Source organism: Molossus molossus, unplaced genomic scaffold, assembly GCF_014108415.1.
Source record: "Molossus molossus isolate mMolMol1 unplaced genomic scaffold, mMolMol1.p scaffold_m16_p_13, whole genome shotgun sequence".
Taxonomy (NCBI): domain Eukaryota; kingdom Metazoa; phylum Chordata; class Mammalia; order Chiroptera; family Molossidae; genus Molossus; species Molossus molossus.
In genome coordinates this window covers 45368702-45390266 of record NW_023425348.1, presented here as the reverse complement: position 1 = coordinate 45390266, position 21565 = coordinate 45368702, and the positions used below count along the sequence as shown (strand labels likewise).

General features: G+C 38.6%; 1 protein-coding gene across 2 annotated transcripts in view; it reads right to left on the bottom strand.

Annotated features, from left to right (window-relative positions):
* RAB6A (RAB6A, member RAS oncogene family) overlaps positions 1-21565 on the bottom strand; it is a 64408-nt gene that overhangs the window by 17210 nt on the left and 25633 nt on the right. The window contains exons 2-5 of one of the 2 annotated variants that reach the window (XM_036258396.1): positions 19453-19511; positions 5081-5134; positions 3592-3697; positions 1510-1621 (exon numbers count right to left, since the gene is read on the bottom strand). In XM_036258396.1, coding sequence (XP_036114289.1) covers positions 1510-1621; positions 3592-3697; positions 5081-5134; positions 19453-19511 — 331 coding nt within the window. Of the gene's footprint in view, positions 1-1509; positions 1622-3429; positions 3536-3591; positions 3698-5080; positions 5135-19452; positions 19512-21565 lie in introns of both variants that reach the window. The other variant, XM_036258395.1, reaches the window with a different exon arrangement.

Below are 21565 nucleotides of genomic sequence, written 5' to 3'. Positions count from 1 at the left end.
AACATCGACTGGCCGTCTCCTGTATGCCCCCCACTGGGGGTTTAGCCCACAACCTGGGCATGTGCCTTGACCAGGAATCGAACCAGTGACCATAGGTTGACACTCAACCACTGAGCCACACCAGCCGGGCTCAAGTGCTTTTTTAAGCTTTATGTGTTAGACACCAATAAATTCCTCTCATTCTTTTTAGTGGCTACAAATATTCATTATAAAATACTACTGCTACTAATGGGCGTTTAAGATTGATTTTAATTTTTTAGTTTATAAATAATGTTGTAATAAACATTCTTTTATGTTCATCCTTTTACATTTCTGTATGTCTGTGAAATAAATCACTGGAGGTGGATCTCAGTCAATGAGTATTTTAAATTCTGATATAGTTAAATTGTTTCCCCCCTAAATTGTATTAGTTACACATTTCAGAGTATGAGAGTTCTTATTTATGAAAACTCTTGACAATACTGTGTATTACAAATATTCTAAACAATAGCTGATCTAATAGGTGAATATGATCTTTATATTTATAGTCAAACTTATTAATCTTTTCCATTAAGGCTTCAGAATTTCGTTATGCTTATAAAAAGTCACTTACTACCAAAATATTTTCTTTTAATACTTAAAAAAATTGTATTTAAATAAAACAGTGAAAATTTATAATAGCAATTGATGTTCAAAATTTTTTCATTAAAAATTAAACATACTTTGAATTTACTTTTAAATTACTAAAGACTTTTTGTCATTGTACTGCCAATTCCAAATGACATACCTTGGACAGAAATGGGCTTAACATTTCCATAAGCCTTTGAACATAGTGGATTTCTCTGCAACATTTTAATTAATAGCACAAGTTTATTACCACAATTTCAATATCCAACTCATGGACAAATAATAAATAGTAAAAGCTTCTACTATTAAGTAAAATGGTGAAGACTATTTAAAGCAGAAAGAATATCAAGTAGATCGCTTAGGAATGCTAAAAGCAGACAGTGAAGCCATGGGTTCTACAGTGAATGTTAATACATTTTGCATCCTGTGACTTGAATATGGCTTTCTTCATTTGACTAAGGTAACATAATCAAGCTATTCAGTTCAACCACACAGTCTGGCTCAACCATACAATTTAAGAAAGAAGAAACCACACCACTGAATTATAATGAATATTTATAAGATTACCAAAAGAGTGTGTATTTAGTCATTAGGAATAATTTTTAAAGATAGGATTTGTTTTTCTTAAAACATTTTGTTCTTTAACAGAACGCTGCTCATATTTACGAAGCCTAAAAAGTGCAAAATTTACCTTCATGTGTAAATAATCTTTCACAAAACAAAAAAAACTCATTTTCTTTTAAGGGCTGAGTTTAACGTTTTATATTTCAGGTTCCCACACTAAAGAAAAGAGGTGTATAAACTTAAGAACTTAACACGTCTTTTTTCAAAACAATTCTTCAGTAACATGAAAAATAACAGGTTACTTAACAAATAAATCAAACATTCTATATACATACATACCTCTTATCAGCAAGATCTGTTTTATTTCCTACTAGCATGATGATAACATCACTTCCTCTTTCTGTTCTGACATCATCAATCCATTTTGTAGTTTGCTGGAATGAGTTAACATCTGGTATAGAGGGTGGATAGAGAGATCAATGTTATTGCAAATGCCCTCCCATGTGTGGAACAAATAAAAAGAAGTAAAAAAAGAAAAGAGCAAGCCCTGGAAGTTGGAAGGGGGCTGGCACATTAGAACCCACTTTTAATGTGCCTGTAACATAACCCCATTTTATCTGAGTATAACTGTCAGTGATCTAAACAAATCAAAAGAATAAAATCCTCAAGATTCCTTTTATAGTGGTTCAAAAATTTTTAACACAATCAACTAAGTGCAATGCACTATATGTAACTGAAAAAATATTTTTTTAATGTAAGGACAGCTATGGCAGATAATATGGTGTTACATTGCCACAATGTTTTTTAGATTACTTACACATACCAAACATGACAAAGAAAGCATCTCCAAAAATATGTCAGCCAGTAAGACCCAAACATCCAGAAAATCTGGAAAGCTTTTAAATAGCTTTCGACACCATTCCATTTGCATTGCTTATTCAGTTTGTGATCACTTTAACTTGAAGTTTATTAGTTTAATGCACCAGAGTCACTTGTAAAAAAAATCCATCTCTTCTACCACTGGATTCTGAGTAGAATACTTCAATATTTTTATAGCAGCTAAAGAAAACAGTTTTGTAATATTTTAATTTCATGTGCACAATTTTTAAAGAAAAATACACCAGGTTTCACTTGATTTGGTTAAAGTAAGCACAAACATTTTAAAGCTGCAAAACTTGTCAATGCACAATAATGAACACAATTTTTTTTTTTAAAGTAGCAACCCAAAGTAAAGCTTCAAGAAAAGATGGCATATAGCACCTAACACCAAAAAAAGTCTCTGAATGCAAACTTGTGACTTATTATTCTGCTATTGAAATTACTGTTAAGTAGATATGACTTCTGGTTGAGCATATAAGCAAAAATGTATAGCAATACTATTACTCGATCAAATCAACAGTTTGTTGACATGTTTTTGAAGAAGTCTAAGATGTGGTAATATCCTGGTTTTTCTATAAATTATGAACCACTAGACTGAATGATGCTTAATAATGCCTAATATATATCATGAGCCAATTTACAAAGACAATTTTAATCAGCGAGCACTTCCTTGAAGCCACCAATGCTCCATGGAAAATTTAAAGTCACGTAAAATGCCAAAGGCATTATTCATCTCTAGGGAAAACAAAAAAGAAAGACCATTACTTTAGTCTCCCATTTACATTTTTTTCTTGGGTAGAAATGAAAGTGTAATTTGTTAGCAACAAAGCAAGTAGGTCAGTCATAGAATCCAGATATAATTCAAATGAAAATGATTAATAGAAGACTGCACATTATGTTTTCTCTGCCTTCCTCTATAGAGAAAGAGTGACTGTAAAGGGAAAGCAGAGAAAAGTTGGCTAGCAGAAATTTTTAATAGTCTCAACAGAAGCCTTGGAGGATTTGGAACACTTGGCAAGAGGCCTAAATGCAGATTATTTTATTTCAGAGAAATCTGAGATAAAGTTAAATAAAAAAGATGTTCTTCCAACAATAATTATGGTGTGGCTTGGGGATAATAGGATAATAAGAAAGCTTTGAAGAGGATTCACAATTGGACCCGAAGGAAAATTTCCAGGGCAAAAACATGGCATAGTAGAAATGAAGCATATTGGTACAAACCAAGCAAATGTTTCTGAGTTGGCCAGTCTGTGATAAGGTTTGCTATGATAAAACTCATTTTTACATGCCAGTACAGTAAACAAGCACAAGACAAGAACATGCATGCAGCTAAGCTAAAGATTGAAAGAAGATTAGAAATGCGTAATTCCCCCCACTCACTTGTGATATCATAAACAACAACTGCCACAGTGGAGTCACGAATGTAGCTAGGAATCAAGCTCCTGAACCGCTCTTGACCTGCTGTGTCCCATAATTGCAACCGTACCTAACAACAAAATCAGTCAAACAAGCAAGAAGGTCAACCTGTTGCAAAATACCTACTTGTGATATCGTAAACTACTACGGCTGCAGCAGAATCACGGATGTAACTGGGAATGAGGCTACGGAAACGTTCCTGACCCGCAGTATCCCACAGCTGCAGCCTGATCTGTGGGATGGGAAAAAATGAATAAAAAAAAAAAAAAAGAAAGAAAAAGAAAGAAAAAAGAAAAAAAGAAAAAAACAAACTCATACTAAAAAAAGAAAATAATGTTTTTTAAAGAGGGAAGGCAGAAAGGAGGTAAAACGAAGACTCATGCAAAAGGTTGCAGGGATGTGTGGAATGAAAACACAAAACTTCCTTTTTCTAAAGAGAGTAATATAAAAATGTGCTTGTTCTGAAAGTACATGACTTAAAAATGGCAAAGATTTCACAGAATCAGAAATACAGTTTCCTTCCCCCCTCCCACCCCGCTATAATCTCTCTTTGAATCCTATGTCTTCTAGATAACAAAAATTAGACTTTGTTGATGTTCAAAGAGTAACCCAGGCTATCACAGTAAAGGAATTAATGCTTTTTTGAAAGCCTCTCTGAAGCTAAAATGTCTCTCTTTTCTACTGGGTCCAGAACACTCTGAAATTGGGTCTCTGACTACCATTTTTAAGTTTCTCCTACACACTTCTTCCCAGAACACTATATAATCTAACAAAAAGGAAAAACATCTTTTTGCAACCCTACATAAAAATTTTACTTTCTTACTTTTTCACATTTGAGGAAGAAGAAAAGCCTGAAGACAAGCATTAAGTTCTTTTATCATTATAAAGCTGTTTCTAAGCTTTCAAATTTTAAGAAATGGCAGGCTATGTATTAAAACATAAAAAAGACCACCCAAAAGAAAAAAACACACATTTATAAGAAATCGCATTAGATATAAAATGTTTTTGGGTATAGGTCCCAAAATATTGCAATTAAAATAGTCACTGTTCAGGTGATAGAAAAATCTTCAAAAGGTAGTGGACTAGAATACAGAATTTACACTGTACTTAAAAGGAAACATTCCTAAAGATGGAAGATAAAAATCCAACAAATAAATATGCATTCTTTCTATCTACAGTCACTTTGGTATGTACACCATATTCTGACAAATAAAACCTTAAAGTTCATAAATTGTGTCAAATTCAAATGAAATCTTTCTGAATGCCTTAAAAGTGGCATTCAAAAGGTTTTTGACAGCTTTAATTATCTCAATGCTCTATTTGTTATCATTTCCCCAAGTTAAAACAACAAATTTTGTTTAACAAGCATAGGGCGGGCAGCCTTTGGGGTTTTATAAATAACTTGGGTTTTCTCTCCCTTTTGGATTTCACTTGGGGTTAAGAAGCCAGAGTACTAAGTACTAGTCACTCTGTAATAAGTTTTTCTCAAGGCCTATAAATAACTTTGGTAAGTTTGCTAAGTACTTCTTATGGTGACAATCATTGATAATAGCTTTGATCATAATTTTCTCTCCTGGAGTGTTGCAGAAAATTACACATGGAAAACATTACTCACTGTTCGATCTTCCAAGTACATTGTTTTTGATAAAAAGTCAATACCAATTGTTGCCTGTAAACCAAACCAAAACAAAGAAGTTAAATAATAATAACAGTTTAATGGAGGCCAGCAGTTTAGGGTTCAAATGGGAATTACGGTTGTGGGAGAAACAATGAATAAATATAAACACATCATAGTCAAGTAAGAATGAACACACTTTTCAGTGTTAATGGCTTCCACCTATTGAACACTTGCTGTGTTTTGAGGATTCTTTTGGGCCCTTCACATGATCATCTCTAATCCTCATACAACTCTGCAAGGTAGCTATTTTTAGCCCTATTTTCTCATTGTATAGATAACAATATTGGGGGTTCAGAGAAGTTAAAGGACTTTTCTAAGATCACAAAGCCTTTGCTGTGGAGTTGGGAGTAAAACGTCTTTCCAATATATATTTACTAGATATACATCTCAACCATCTTCTAAAAAAGACTATTTTTAGAATAGTTTTAAGTTCACAGCAAAACTGAGAGGAAGACACAGATTTCCCATATATCCCCCATATATGCATAGCGTCCCCTATTACCAACATTTCCCCACTAGAATGGTACATTTGTTATAACGGATGAACCTACATTGACACTGAGATATATATATACATAAAATGTTGTTGTTGTTGTTAATCCTCACCCACTGATATTTTTCCATTGATTTTTAGAGAGTGAAAGGGAAGAAGGGAGGGAGAGAAAGAAACATCAATGTGAGAGAAACACATTGATTGGTTGCCTCTCGAACAATCCCAACCAGGGCTGGGGATGGAACCTGCAACCCAGATACAGGCCCTTGACTGGAAATTGAACCCAAGACGCTTCAGTCTGAGGGCTAACGCTCTAACTGCTGAGCCAAACTGGTCAGGGCAACATTGATTTTATATATATATATGTATATATATATATTTATATATTTAAATATGTTTTTATTGATTGATTTAGAGAGGAAAAGGGATAGAAACATTGATGTGTAAGAGAGAAACATCGATCGGCTGCCTCCTGCATGCCCCCTACTGGGGATCGAGTCTGCACCCTGGCCATGCACCCTGATTGGGAATCAAACCGGGACCCCTCAGTCCATGGGACGACGTTCAGTCCAATGAGCCACACCGGGTGGGCAACACTGATATATATATATTTTTTATCCTCACCTGAGGACATTTTTGCATTTATCTTCAGATAGAACGGGGAGAGAGGGAAGAAGAGAGAGAGAGAGAAACATTGATGTGAGAGAAACACATCGAGTGGTTGCCATCCACACAAACCCAACTGGGGCCAGGGACAAAGTGCAACCGAGGTACATGCCCTTAGTGAGGACTGAACCTGAAACTTCTGGTCCTCGGGCCGGTGCTCTAACAGCTGAGCCAAACTGGCCAGGGCCTCTGATATATTTTTTAAGATAGATTTTATCTTATTTTTTTTCCTTTATTGATTTTAGAGAGAGAGGAAGTGAGAGGAAGAGAGAGATAGAAACACTGATGAGAAAGAACATGGACTGGCGCCTCCTGCACGCCCCACACTGGGGATCAGGCCCAAAACCTGGGCATGTGCCCTGACCGGGAATTGAACTGGTGGTCTCTTGGTGCATGGGTTGATGCTCAACCACTGAGCCACACCGGCCGAACAAGATAAATTTTATTTTATTATTTAATTTCATTCATTCATTCATTCATTCATTCATTCATTCATTCATATCTTCATCCAAGGACATTTTTCCATTTTTGTTTAGATAGAGTGGGAGGGAGGGGATGGAGAGAGAGAGACAGAGAAACATCAACAGGAAAGCATACATCGAGTGACTGCCTCCCACACGATCCCAACCAGGGCTGGGGACGAATCACAACCGAAGTACAGTACGTGCCCTTGACCGGAATCAAACCGGTGACTCATTGGTCCACAGGCAAACGCTCTAACCACCAGACCAAACTGGCCAGGGCTAGACTTTATTTTTAATGGTGGTAAAATATATGTATCATAAAATTTGACATTAACCATTTTTTAGTGTACCATTCAATGGCATTAATTACATTCACAATGATATACAACTGTCAACACTATCTATTTCTAAAACCTTTTCATCACCCCAAACAGGAAGTTTGTATATCTGTTAAGCAATAATATATTATAACATATGGATATACTACAAGTGGTTTGTCCTATCATCTACTGATGGACACTTGGATTGTTTCCTCTTTTTGGCCACTGTGAGTTCCTGTTTGCAATTATTCTTGGTCTACACCTAGGAGTGGAATTGCTGGGTCATATGGTAATTGTATATATCTTTGTGAGGAAAGGTCAGACTTTTCCACAGTGGCTGCGCTATTTTAAAGTCTATTTTAGCCCTGGCCGGTTTGGCTCAGCGATTGGAGCGTCAGCCTGCGGTCCAGAGAGACCCAGGTTCGGTTCCCGCTAAGGGTGCGTACCTCGGTTGCAGTTTGTCCCCAGCCCTGGTTGGTCGTGCGGGTGGCAACCACGCGATGTGTCCCTTTCACATCGATCTTTCTCTCTCACTCTCTTCCTCTCTCTCCCTTCCACTCTATCTGAACAAAAAAATGGAAAAATGTCCTCGGGTGAGGAAAAAAAATAAAATAAAATAAAGTCTATTCTAGTAGGTGTAAAGTGGAATCCTATTGTGGTTTTGATTTGCAGTTCTCTAATGATTATTGATGTTGAACATTTTTTCATGTCCTTATCGGCTATTTGAGTATCCTATCAGAAGAAATGCCTATTTCAGTTCTTCGCCATTTTATTTATTTATTTATTTTTTAATCCTCACCTGAGGACATTTTTCCATATTTTGTTCAGATAGAGGGGAGGGGGGAGAGAGAGAGAGAGAGAGAGAGAGAGAGAGAAACATCGACGTGAAAGGGACACACCGAGTGGTTGCCACCCGCAAGACCAACCAGGGCCGGGGACAAACTGCAACAGAGGCACGTGCCCTTAGTGGAACCGATCCCGAGTCTCTCTGGACCGCAGGCCGACGCTCCAACCGCTGAACCAAACTGGCCAGGGCAGTTCTTCGCCATTTTAAATTGAGTTTGTAATTTTTGCTATGGTTTATAATATCTCCTCATATAGTATTCTGGATATTAAACACTTATTAGACATATAACTTTCCAATATTTCCTCCCATTCTGTAGGTTGGGCCTAGCATATATGCATAACCAATGGACATCGACAATAGTGTGGGGACGGTAGGAGAGGGGTGAGATTGGGGAGGAGGGGGATCAATGGGAGAAAAAGGGGGAACATCTGTAATACATTCAACGATAAAGATAAGTTTAAAAGAAATAAAACAACATTCTGGGGGAAAAAATGTTTTGTTAATCCTCACCCAATGATAATTTTCCACTGATTTTAGATAGAGTGAAAGAGAGGAAGAAGGGGAGGGGACAATGTGAGGGGGAGGGAGAAACACATTAATTGGCTGCGTCTTGACCCCAACCAGGGCCAGGGGTTGGTGCCTCTGACTGAAAATTGAACCCCCAACCCTTCAGTTCATGGGCCAACATGTTAACCACTGAAATAAACAAGCCAGGAAAACAGAGATTTTATAAAAAATAACAAGAAAGAAGCTTTCTCCTTTTTTTCTTTATTCTCACCCGAGGACAGTTTTTGTTCAGGTACAGCGGGAGGAAGAGAGAGGAAGAGAGAGAGAGAGAGAGAGAGAGAGAGAGAGAGAGAGAGAGAGAGAGAGAAACATCGATGTGAAAGGGACACATCGAGTGGCTGCCATCCGCACGACCGACCAGGGCCGGAGACAAACTGCAACCAAGGTATATGCCCCTAGCGGGAACCGAACCCGGGTCTCTCGGGACCGCAGGCCGATGCTCTAACCGCTGAGCCAAACCGGCCAGGGCGCTTTCTCCTTTTTACCTCAAACTATGTGACTATGTATTTCAATTATGCTTCTCAATTTAGGGCTTAAGTATATTATATATAAGTGAAGTACTTATTCCATTTTATGACATTCCATCTGATAATGGATATAGGATAAAATAATATGTTTACAAACTTGAATTTACTGTGCAAGAGTATCTAATTGACAAACCTGAAGAATGTACAGGGCCCTGGCCGGTTTGGCTTAGCGGTCAGAGTGTCGGCCTGTGGTCCAGAGAGACCGGGGATCAGTTTCTGCTAGAGGCACATGCCTGGGTTGCGGTTTGTCCCTGGCCCTGGTTGGGTCGTGTGGGTGGCAACCACTCGATGTGTCCCTTTCACATCAATGTTTCTCTCTCTCTCTCTCTCCCCCTCCTACTCTATCTGAACAAAATATGGAGAAAGGTCCTCGGGTGAGGATTTAAAAAAAAAAAATGTGCAGGAATGATATATGGCTACATTTTAAAAATCTCATCAGGAAAATCTCACCTACTCACTATGGCACAAGCAGCTAACTGCCTACACAAATATCCTTCTCCCCTCTTTGTCTTACTAACACAAACATTTATTTAAATCTATACTTTTCCCATTAAAAAGACATTTTCCAGACTTGAGTTTTAAATAAATGGGGCTGTCTGAGTTGGGAGGTACACCCTTGGTTTTGTTCTATTTCTCCTTCCTGCCTGGACTGTGGATATGAGAACTCCAGGAACCATTCAATAACTATGAGGCAAACTTCAATGTGGAAGTTGTATATTAGATCCATTTTAACAGAAAGTTAGGATTCTTGGTCTCAGATGACCAAGGTGCTGCCACATACCCCCCAAACTACCCTACTCCTAGATTTCTTTTACATAAAAAAAAAAAAAAAAAATTCTCGGTTGCTCTGCCTATGGAATAGCCCTCTCTCTGACCTACTCCTTCAATAATAAGCTCTCTTTCATTTAAAAAATTCTCATGTCACTTATTAATGTTATTGTGTTTGTTAAAACAGTCAAAAATAATTTTAATGGCTATAAACAGAAACCGTCACTTTCAGATCTCACAGTCAACACATATGTTTTAAAATTAGTATAAATCAGACTTTATGATAAAATATACAATAGCATCGCCCTGGCCAGTTTGGCTCAGCGGTTAGAGCGTCGGCCTGCAGTCCGGAGAGACCCGGGTTCGGTTCCCGCTAAGGGTGCGTACTTCAGTTGCAGTTTGTCCCCGGCTCTTGTCGGTCGTGCGGGTGACAGCCACTTGATGTGTCCCTTCACATCGATGTTTCTCTCTCTCTCTCTCCCTTCCTCTCTCTCCCTCCCACTCTATCTGTACAAAAAATGGAAAAATATCCTCGGGTGAGGATAAAAACAAACAAACAAAAAAAAAACAATAGCATCATCTTAGTTTGGGACATCATTTACACCACTGAACTCACAAATATCAAAATTAACCTGAAAAACATAACCTGTTGTTGTTTTTCTTTTTAGCTAATTTTATACCAAACAGAGCTATTATGGAAAAGAAGTCAATCCAAAAAAAGAATTAAGCCAACAGCAGGAAGAACAGAAAAAATTCCAGGGAAAATAAACATTATCAGCTATTCTAGCATCCTGAATGTTACTGACATGGAACTAATTCAAATCTTTATAAAAGATAAATGAGACATCAGTACTACCTCATGCTCATGGCCTTTATGGAAATGCAGAAAACAGTAATTGTAGAAGAAACCAAAGGTTAAAGAATTATCCCATGTGCCCTGGCCGGTTTGGCTCAGCGGTTAGAGCGTCGGCCTGCGGTCCGGAGAGACCCGGGTTCGGTTCCCGCTATGGGCGCGTACCTTGGTTGCAGTTTGTCCCCGGCCCTGGTCGGCTGTGCGGGTGGCAGCCACTCGATGTGTTCCTTTCACATCGATTTTTCTCTCTCTCTGTTCCTTTCTCTCCCTCCCACTCTACCTGAACAAAAAATGGAAAAATGTCCTCTGGTGAGGATAAAAAAAAAAAAAGAATTATCCCATGTATCTTAATTTACAAGTTCACATTATTTTTATTTATTTTATTTTTCTTTATTGATTTTAGAGAGAGGAAGGGAGAGAACACTGATTGGCCGCCTCCTGCATGCCCCCCCACTGGGGATCAGGCCCACAACCTGGGTATGGTGCCCTGACCAGGAATTGAACTAAAGCGGCTAAGAATGTATCTGATCACCACCATCATTCTTTTTTTTTTTTTAGTCCTCACCCAAGGACATTTTTTGTTCAGACAGAGTGGGAGGGAGAGAGAGAGAGAGAGAAACATCAACGTGAAAGGGACACATCGAGTGGTTGCCACCCACACGACCCAACCAGGGCCGGGGACAAACTGCAACCGAGGTACATGCCCTTAGCGGGAACCAAACCCGGGTCTCTCCGGACCGCAGGCCGACGCTCTAACCGCTGAGCCAAACTGGCCAGGGCACCACCATCATTCTTGATAAGTTCATTAAAGTGTCTAAAACACACTGTGTTATCTATGCCAACCTAAACTTACATCGATTGTCAATTTGTAACAGTCTTTGAAATAAGAAATCTTCTGAATTCAAAGTCATCTCAAAGTTTACTCTGAGCAATATAAACTTTCTCAAATAAAAGAATGAACCTGTCCAGCTGGTGTGGTTCAGTGGCTGGGCGTAGACCCATGTACCAAGAGGTCGCTGGTTCAATTCCTGGTCAGGGCACGTGCCAGGTTGCAGGCTGGATCCCTAGTGAGGGGCATGCAGGAGGCAGCCAATCGATGCTCTCTCTCATTGATTCTTCTATCTCTCTCTCCCTCTCCCTTCCTCTCTCTAAAATCAATAGAGAAAAAAAAAAAAAAGAATGAACCTTCCTTCCCCCACCACTCTGGAAATCTCTGAGTTTATATTAAGTTGAACCACATAAAATTGCCAATATTTTATCATTTTTGAATTATAAAAATAGAAATGTAATATGGTCCAAACTGGTGTGCCTTAAACTGTTAGAAAAATCTGTGAGTTGATAATTTAAAAAAAAAAAAAAAGAAAAGAAAAAAAAGAATTGGTGAAAAGAGGAACTTAAGAGAATTATTGCTAGACTTAGCTAGAAAGAACAATTACCCAGGCAATGCCAGATTTTGGTCAATTAAAGATTCTTCTGCCCGCCCTGGCCGGTTTGGCTCAGCGGTTAGAGCGTCCGCCTGCGGTCCGGAGAGACCCGGGTTCGGTTCCCACTAAGGGCACGTACCTCGGTTGCAGTTTGTCCCCGGCCCTGGTTGGTCGTGCAGGTGGCAGCCACTCGATGTGTCCCTTTCACATCGATGTTTCCCTCTCTCTCTCTTCCTCTCTCTCCCTCACACTCTGTCTGTACAAAAAATGGAAAAATGTCCTCGGATGAGGATAAAAAAAAAAAAAGATTCTTCTGCCCAACCAGTTTCCTGTTTTTTAAATCCTCACCCAAGGATATGGTTTTTTAAACTGATTTTTATTTTTTATTTTATTTTTTATTAAAAGGTGTGGGTGCTTCTTCAGCCATGAGTCTCTGTTATCTTTATTTTTTGAATACATTATTTTATTGATTTTTTTTTTTTTTTTAAGAGCGAGAGGAAGGGAGAGATAGAAACATTGATGTGAGAGAGACACGTTGACTGGCTGCCTTCCACACAACCCTGACCAGGGCCAGGGATCGAACCTGCAACCCAGGTACATGCCCTTGACTGGAATCACACCCACAACCCTTCAGTCTGAGGGCTGGTGCTCTAACCACTGAGCCAAATCAGCCAGGGCCAGGGCTCTTCTATTTTTTTTTTTTAATCCTCACCCAAGGACATTTTTTCCATTTTTTGTTCAAATAGGTGGGAGAGGGAGAGAGTAAAGAGAGAGAGAGAGAGAGAGAGAGAGAGAGAAACATCGACGTGAAAGGGACACATTGAGTGGCTGCCACCCACACGACCAACCAGGGCCGGGGACAAACTTCAACCGAGGTACGCGCCCTTAGTGGGAACCAAACCCGGGTCTCTCTGGACCGCAGGCCGACCCTCTAACTGCTGAGCCAAACCGCGAGGGCTCTTCTTTTTCTTTTTTAAATTATCCTCACCCGAGGACACTTTTTTTTTTTTTGTATCTTCAGACAGAGTGGGAGGGACAGAGGCAGGAGAGAGAGAGAGAAACACTGATGTGAGAGAGACACATTGCGTGGTTGCCACCCACATGACCCCAACCGGGCCGGGGACAAACTGCAACCGAGGTACGTGCCCTTAGTGGGAACCGAACCCAGGACTCTCCGGTCCGCAGCCCAACACTCTAACCACTGAACCAAGCCGGCCAGGGCAAGGGCTCCTCTTTTTAAATGAAATTAATTCAGTGCAAAGGAATCATACATAGGGCATGAATTATAAACTACATAAAACGTATCTTTTTGTGAAATAAAACTTTACTTAAACTAGGTTTAAGATAAATCTTACATATTGCTCACATAAAGCCAATAATAAATTTTCAGCAATGACAATAGCTCTTTAATTACTCTTTTTTTTTTAATCCTCACCCGAGGACATTTTTGAGGACATTTTTTCATTTTTTGTTCAGATAGAGCAGGAGGAAGAGAGAGAGAAATATCAACGTGAAAGGGACACATCGAGTGGCTGCCACCCGCACAACCCAATCAGGGCCGGGGACAAACTGCAACCAAGGTACATGCCCCCAGCGGGAACCAAACCCAGGTCTCTCTGGACCGCAGGCCGACACTCCAACCACTGAGCTAAACCGGCCAGGGCTAATTACTCATTTAAGAAGTTTTTCTGTTGTGTGTGTAGTGAACATATGGACTGAAGATCTCTTCATCTGATAAGTAAATTGGCAGCTAACCACATATGGTCGATTCTTCATATTCTATCAAACCTATTGCCCAAAGTAAGGATGTAGGGTTGCTGTATCATCTAAATTTTCTTGTTAAAGCTAAGATACTATCTAGGACTGTAATTCCTACAAAAACTTGTAACTTACATTGTTAGTGTCTCCTATTAATAATGCCAAAGCACAATACTATTTAGGCTTCATTAGCAACAACTTTTAAATAAAGAATCAAAATCTTTCTTTATCTGTCAAATTCTATATAACCTCACCCCATCAACATCACTGCCCTTATATAGTCTTAGTGCTGGAAAAAATAGCAATGGCACTTTCAGGTATGCATGAAAGATCTTAATTTCACAAAGAACTTGGGTGTAACAAAATACTTTCAAACCACCCAGGGAACTCTAAATATAGACTTTAGCTCATAATTATTTAGCCTAAGACTCTGACCACTGTTCTTTTTTTTTTTAAATCCTCACCTGAGGATATTTTTACATTTATCTTCAGACGGAGGAGTGGGAGGGAAAGAGAGTGAGAAACATTGATGTGAGACATATTGACTGGTTGCCACTGACACGGGTCTGACCCCAACCCAAGGTATGTACCCTTGGCCAGAATCAAACCTGGGGCTCTTCGGTTCGCAGGCCAATGCTCTAACTGCTGAACCAAACCAGAAACGGCCACTGTTCATACTTTTTAGCCTATGGTATTAGAGTCTACTTCCACAGATTCACACTTATATTCTCAGGAATTTTCCACACATGGCTCAATGACATCAACACTTTTTTCAGTCCCTAAGACTAGTATTTGTAGCTTCTATGCTGAGGATAGATAGAAGCATAGCTCAGAATCAAAACACCATATACAAGAGAAGGTCAGATGGTGAAGCCTATAAGCTATAGCTGCAGAGACCTTAGAAAATTGGGGATATCTGACCTAAAGGGGTCCAGAAGAAACTGAAGCACTCCTGCTGATTTTCACTTCTAAACTCGTTCTTTTCATAATGTCTTAAGAGGTGGCTGAACCATTTCTGAAATACTCAAAAGAATCACAATAAAATATATACAGTACATATTCATTAGCTTTTTAGGAAGCAACTTTCCGTAAATGTCAGATTTATGATCTCAGTTCCATGATCTTTATGGGTTTTTTTTTTATCCCCACTCGAGGACATTTTTCCATTTTTTGTTCAAATAGAGTGGGAGAAGGAGAGAGAGAGAGAGAGAGAGAAACATCGATGCGAAAGGTACACATCGAATGGTTGCTACCCACACGACCCAACCAGGGCCAGGGACAAACTGCAACCGAGGTACGTGCCCTTAGCGGGAACCAAACCCTGGTCTCTCAGAACCACAGGCTGACGCGCTAACCACTGAGCAAACTGGCCAGGGTTGCAGTTTGTCCCCGGCCCTGGTTGGTCGTGCGGGTGGCAGCCACTCGATGTGTCCCTTTCACGTCGATGTTTCTCTCTCTCTCTCTCTCTCCCTCTCACTCTATCTGTACAAAAATTGGAAAAATGTCCTCGGGTGAGGATAAAAAATAAAAATTAAAAAAAAGCCATTGCCATATCCAAGATTTGTCTATGTTTTCTCCAATGTTATATTCTAAAGTTTTTAGAGTTTTGTGTTTTACATTTAGCTCTGTGATTCATTTTGAGTTAATTTTTATGCAGGGTAAAACCTCTCTGTTGAGATTTCATTTCTTTGCATGTAGATGTCCAGTTATTCCAGCACCACTTGTGGAAGAGACTACCTTTGCTCCATCTACTACTGCCTTTGCTCCTTTGTCAAAGGTCAGTTGACTATATTTGTGTGAGTCTATTTCTGAACTCTCTGCTTGTGAAATAATAAGAAATATATATATTGGTCTCTGCCCCCAGTTCCTGACACAGGGCTCCTAAAATCTTTATAAATTCCTAAGTGATAAGAGTTCTAGGATCATCTCTTATTCTAATTTTGGTCTTTGACCCCAGTCCCTAAAACAGGTCCCCTAAAATCCTTGTAAATTCCTAAATGATAAGAGCATCTTTTGTTCTAAAAAGGTGACTCTGGGTGGCACCTGGATTGAGGGTAGGGAGGTAGGAGCTAGTTATCAAAAAGACCAATCCATGATTAGAAGCTTGGGATTTTCAGTCTCATCCCCCATTCTCCAAAGATGGGAAAGGGACTAAAAATGGAATTAATGATTGATCACGTCTACACGATGAAGCCTCCATAAAAATCCCAAAAGTACAGGGTTTGGGTAGCTTCCAGGTTGGGGGTACCAGGAGGATCATGCACCTTCAACTCCATGGGGACAGAAGCTCTTGCACTTGGGGCCCTCTCAGACCTCACCCTATGTATCTCACCAGGCTGTTCATACATACCTTTTATATCCTTTAATGAACTGGTAAACATAAGTGTTTCTCTGAGTTATGTGAGCTGTTCTAACAAATCACAGACTTGAATGGGGAGAAGGTCATTGGAACCTCAGATTTGTAGTATGTAGGACAGAAGTTGTGGGTAACCTGGGGGCCTATTACTTACTACTGACATCTGAATTGGGAGGCAGTCCCGTGGGACTGAGACTTAATCTGTGAGATCTGATGCTATCACCATGTAGACAGGATAAGAACTGAGTTAAATTGTAGGATACCCAGTTGGTTGTCACAGAATTGTTTGGTGTGGGGAAAAACCCCACACACCTGGTATCAGAAGTGTTGTTAAGTGTGGTGATAGTATGACAGTATAGGAGAAATACAGGTTTGGAAAATGAGGTTTTTTTCCAAACACCGTTCCATTGATTTTTTTGTTTATTCTTTTGTCAGTAACACCACCATAGCTTTAAAATAAGTCCTAAAATCAAGAAGCATCAGTCCTTTGACTTTGTTCTTCGCCTTCAATATTGTCTTTGCTATTCTGGGTCTTCTGCCTTTCCATATAAATTTTAGAATAAGTTTATCGATATCTATAAAATTACCTGCTGGGATTTTTTAAAAATGTATCTTTATTGTTGAAAACATTACAGATGTCCCACCTTACTTGCTGGAATTTTAATTGGGATTTCATTGAATCTATAGGTTGAACAACTGACACCTTGACAACACTGAGTCTTCTGTTCATGCACATGGACTAGTCCTTTGTTATGTACATGCACATTTAGTTCTTTAATATCTTTCATCAGAGTTTTGTAGTTTTTTTTCATATAGATCTTGTATAGAGTTTGTTAGATTCATACATACAAATTCATTTTGGGGGTGATAATGTAAATGGTATTGTGTTTTCAATCTCAAATTCCACTTGCTCATTGTTAGTATCTAGGAAAGTAATTGACTTTATATATTAACCTTGTATCCTAAAACCTTGCTATAACTGCTCATTAGTTCCAGGAGTTTTCTTTGTCCTAATCTTGTTCTTGATCTTAAAAAGAAAGCATTCAGCCTTTTAACATTAAGTAGAATGTTGGTTGTGGGTTTTTCACTAATATACTTTATTGTGTTTAGTAAGCTCCTTTATATTTTTAATTTGTTGAGTGTTTTTTACCATGAAAAGGCTATTGGGTTTTGTCAAATGCTTTTTCTGTGTCCACTGAAATGATCATGTGATTTTTGTTCTTTATTCTATTCACACAGTGTATTATATTACTTTTTGTATATTGAACCAATTTTTTTTTTTTAATCCTCACTGGAGGACATTTTTGCATTTATCTTCAGATACAGCGGGAGGGAGAGAGGGGGGAAGAGAGAGAAACATCAATGAAAGAGAGACAAGCTAACTGACTGCCACACACACGACTCCAACTGGGGTGGGGACAAACTGCAACTGAGGTACGCACCCTTAGCAGGAACTGAACCCGGGACTCCCTGGTCCGTAGGCTGACACTCTAACCCTCTAACTGCTGAGCCAAACCAGCCAGGGCAAACCTATTTGTAATCCTGGTACCAATCTAACAATACCACTTGGTAAATGGTATATAATCCTTTTGACACATTGCTAACTAGACTCAGTTTGGTAATAATTCTGCTGAGTACTGTTGTGTTTATATTCATAGAAAATATTAGTCTGTAGCTTTAATTTTGATGTCTTTGGTTTGGGTACTAGAGTAATATTAACCTCATAGAAAGAGCTGTGAAGTATTCCCTCCTCTTTTATTTCTTGAAAGCTTATGGAGTTTTGGTATTATTTATTAAATATTTCATAGAACTGAACAGTGAAGACATCAAGTCCTGGGATTTTTTTTGTAGGAAGTTTCTGATCACTAATTCTATCTACTTATTATAGGTACATTGAAATTTCTATTTCTTCTTGCTTTCATTTCAGCAGTTTGTATCTTTCTTGGAATTTGTCCATTTTAATTTAGGCTATCTAGCTTGTCAACATAATTGTTCACAGTATTCTCTTATAATTCATTTTTATTCCTGTATGGTCAGTAGTAACATCCTCTCGTTCACTTTGAATTTTAGTAACTTGAGTCTTTTCTTTTTTTAAATTGATTAGTCTAGCTCAAAGTTGGTCGATTTTATTTATCCTTTCTAAGAACCACTTTTAGTTTACTGCATTTCTCTATTGTTTTTCTATTCTTTCATATATTTCTGCTCTAATTTTTATTAGCTTATGAATTAAGCATATCTTTATTTTCTGTTTTGTTTTGCTTTGACATCTAGGGGATTACTGACACCGCAAGACTGGTCCTCCCAGAGTTTGCCAATTCCTAGAAATAGTAAACTTGCATGGGAGAGCATTTAATATGCAAACCAACCAATCCAGAGCCTGTAATCCCAACCACCTCATGTATTACACTCAGGGCCACTATTCCCCAGCCCTAATCATCCCAGGGCCAGGTACCAGACAACTAGGAACAGCTCCTGCACCTCACAGTCCACTGAAATTATTCAAACTAGGCAATCCTAAATCTGTTTTCCTGGTCTTACCTATCCTTCACACAGACACCACAATAAAGGCTCTTGCCCACTTTTCCTGTTTCCCACCCCCTACCTCCTAACCAACATAAGAACCTCATGTGCCTCCCTCCTATGGCATGGAGTGTCACCCTTCTCTTGCGATCTGTGAGTATAACAGATCTTTTCATTGGCAATAATCTCCTCATCTGTTGGCCAAACATAAATAATAACAAAACCTACATTTTAAAACAGTTTCTTTCTTCTGCTTGCTTTAGATTTAGCTTACTTTTCATTTTCTACTTTCTTAAGGTAAAAGGTCAAATTATTAATTTAATGTATTTCTTTTCTTTATAGCACTGTTTTAGCTGCATCCCTTAAGTTTTGGTATACTGTGTTTTCTTTTTCATTGGTCAAAGTATTTTCTAATTTCTTGTGATTTTGTCTTTCCACGTATTGTGAATTTTCCAAAGCCCCTTATTCTTGACTTCAAGTATAGATCAAAATGTCATAGAATCCTAGCCCAGATGGTATTAGCAATAATCTTTCAACAGACTTTGGAAGAGACACAGAAATCAAAAGAAGAAGTTGAGCACTATGAGCAAAATCAGTTATACTTTATATATATCATTTTATAGATTATACAGAAAGCACTTTTATATCTATGACTGCATGTAAACAGATGAGTTTTTTTAAAAAACCTTAAATATTACTTATAACACAAAATAGAGACAACTAGGAAGTTGGCAAAAACAAAATACCTGATAGGTGTTGTCAAAACTGTCATACATAAATCTGGTGATCAAAGATGTCTTTCCAACTGAAATGAAAAGAAAAAAATTCACTCAGTTAATATATTACACTGGATTCTCAAATAATTGTTTTACAAAGAACTGCAATTAAATTCAATGGGTAACATATACAAAGGTTCTTCTTACAATAATGAAAAAACACATAGCCCCAAGTTTGCTGAAATGCCTTTCTCTAATTAAACAGATAACAGTCTTTCAAATTAAAAGCTCAAGTAAAAAATATTTACTTAGTTAAGAGTTGAGGAAAATAAAAACTAAAGGAAAACAATCAATTATGTTGATATCTCTCATTCACAAAAAAGTAAAGCAGACATTTACTTGGGTCCTAACAAAAAGAACAAGAATTAGCCCTGGCTGGTTTGGCTCAGAGGTTACAGCATCGTCCTACCAACCAAAGAGTCCCTGGTTTGGTTCCCGCTAAGGGCACGTGCCTCGGTTGCAGTTTGTCCCCAGGCCCCAGGGTGGCAACCACTCAATGTGTCTCTCTCGCATCGATGTTTCTCTCTCTCTCTCTCTCTCTCTCTCTCCCTTCCGCCCTCCCTCCGGCTCTATCTGAAAATAAATGCAAAAATCTCGGGCTAGGATTAAAAAAAAAATAACTAGAATTAGACTAGACAGTGAACAATTAGAGTTAATTTCCTGGACAGTAACCTGGGGAAATTAACCTACTTAATTCAATGAATCAAAGTATAATCCCCAGGAATATAAAGACTAGAGAGTCCTAGGAGGAGTATGAGGGCTGTAAGAACTAGATTGTTCATTTAAAAAAGAAATAGAGGAAGATATAAAAAAGTGGAAGCACATACCCTGTTCATGGATTGGAAGAATTAACATCATTAAAATGTCTATACTACCCAAAGCAATCTATAGATTCAATGCAATCCCCATCAAAATACCAACGACATATTTCATAGAACTAGAACAAATACTTCAAAAGTTCATATGGAACCAAAAAAGACCCCGAATAGCCACACCAATCTTGAAAAAAAAAAAAGAACAAAGTAGGTGGGATCACAATACCAGATATCAGGTTATACTACAAAGCGACTGTAACCAAAACAGCCTGGTACTGGCACAAGAACAGGCATATAGACCAGTGGAACAGAACTGAACCCAAGGCAATACGCTCAATTAATATTTGACAAAGGAGGCAAGAGCATACAGTGGAGTAAAGACAGCCTCTTTAATAAATGGTGTTGGGAAAATTGGACAGCTACATGCAAAAAAATGAAATTAGACCATCAACTTACACCATACACAAAAATAAACTCAAAATGGATAAAAGACTTAAATGTGACCTGTGAATCCATACAAATTCTAGAAGAAAATGTAGGCAACAAAATTTCGGGCATCATACGGAGCAGAATTTTCACTGATACATCGCCTAAGGCAACAGAAATAAAGGAGAAAATGAACACATGGGACTACATTAAACTAAAAAGCTTCTGCACAGCAAAAGAAACAATCATCAAAATGGAAAGGCAACCCACTGTATGGGAGAACATCATTGCCAATGATGTATCAGATAAGGGGTTAATTTCCAATATAAATAGAGTGCTCCTACAACTCAACAAAAGGAAGACAAAGAACCCAATTAAAAAATGGGCAGAGGAGTTGAATAGACACCTCTCCAAACAGGACATACAAATGGCCAAAAGACATATGAAGAAATGCTCAACATCACTAATCATCAGAGAGATGCAAATTAAAACAACAATGAGGTATCACCTCACACCTGTCAGAATGGCCGCCATCAACAAATCATCAAACAACAAGTGTTGGCGAGGGTGTGGAGAAAAGGGGACTCTAATACACTGCTGGTGGGAATGCAGACTGGTGCAGCCGCTATGGAAAACAATATGGTGCTACCTCAAAAAATTAAAAATTGAACTTCCACTTGACCCAGTGATCCCACTGCTGGGAATATACCCTAAGAAGCCTGAAACACCAATCAGGAAGAATATATGTACCCCCATGTTCATAGCAGCACTATTTACAATAGCTAAGATCTGGAAACAGCCCAAGTGTCCACCAGTAGACGAATGGATAACAAAGCTGTGGT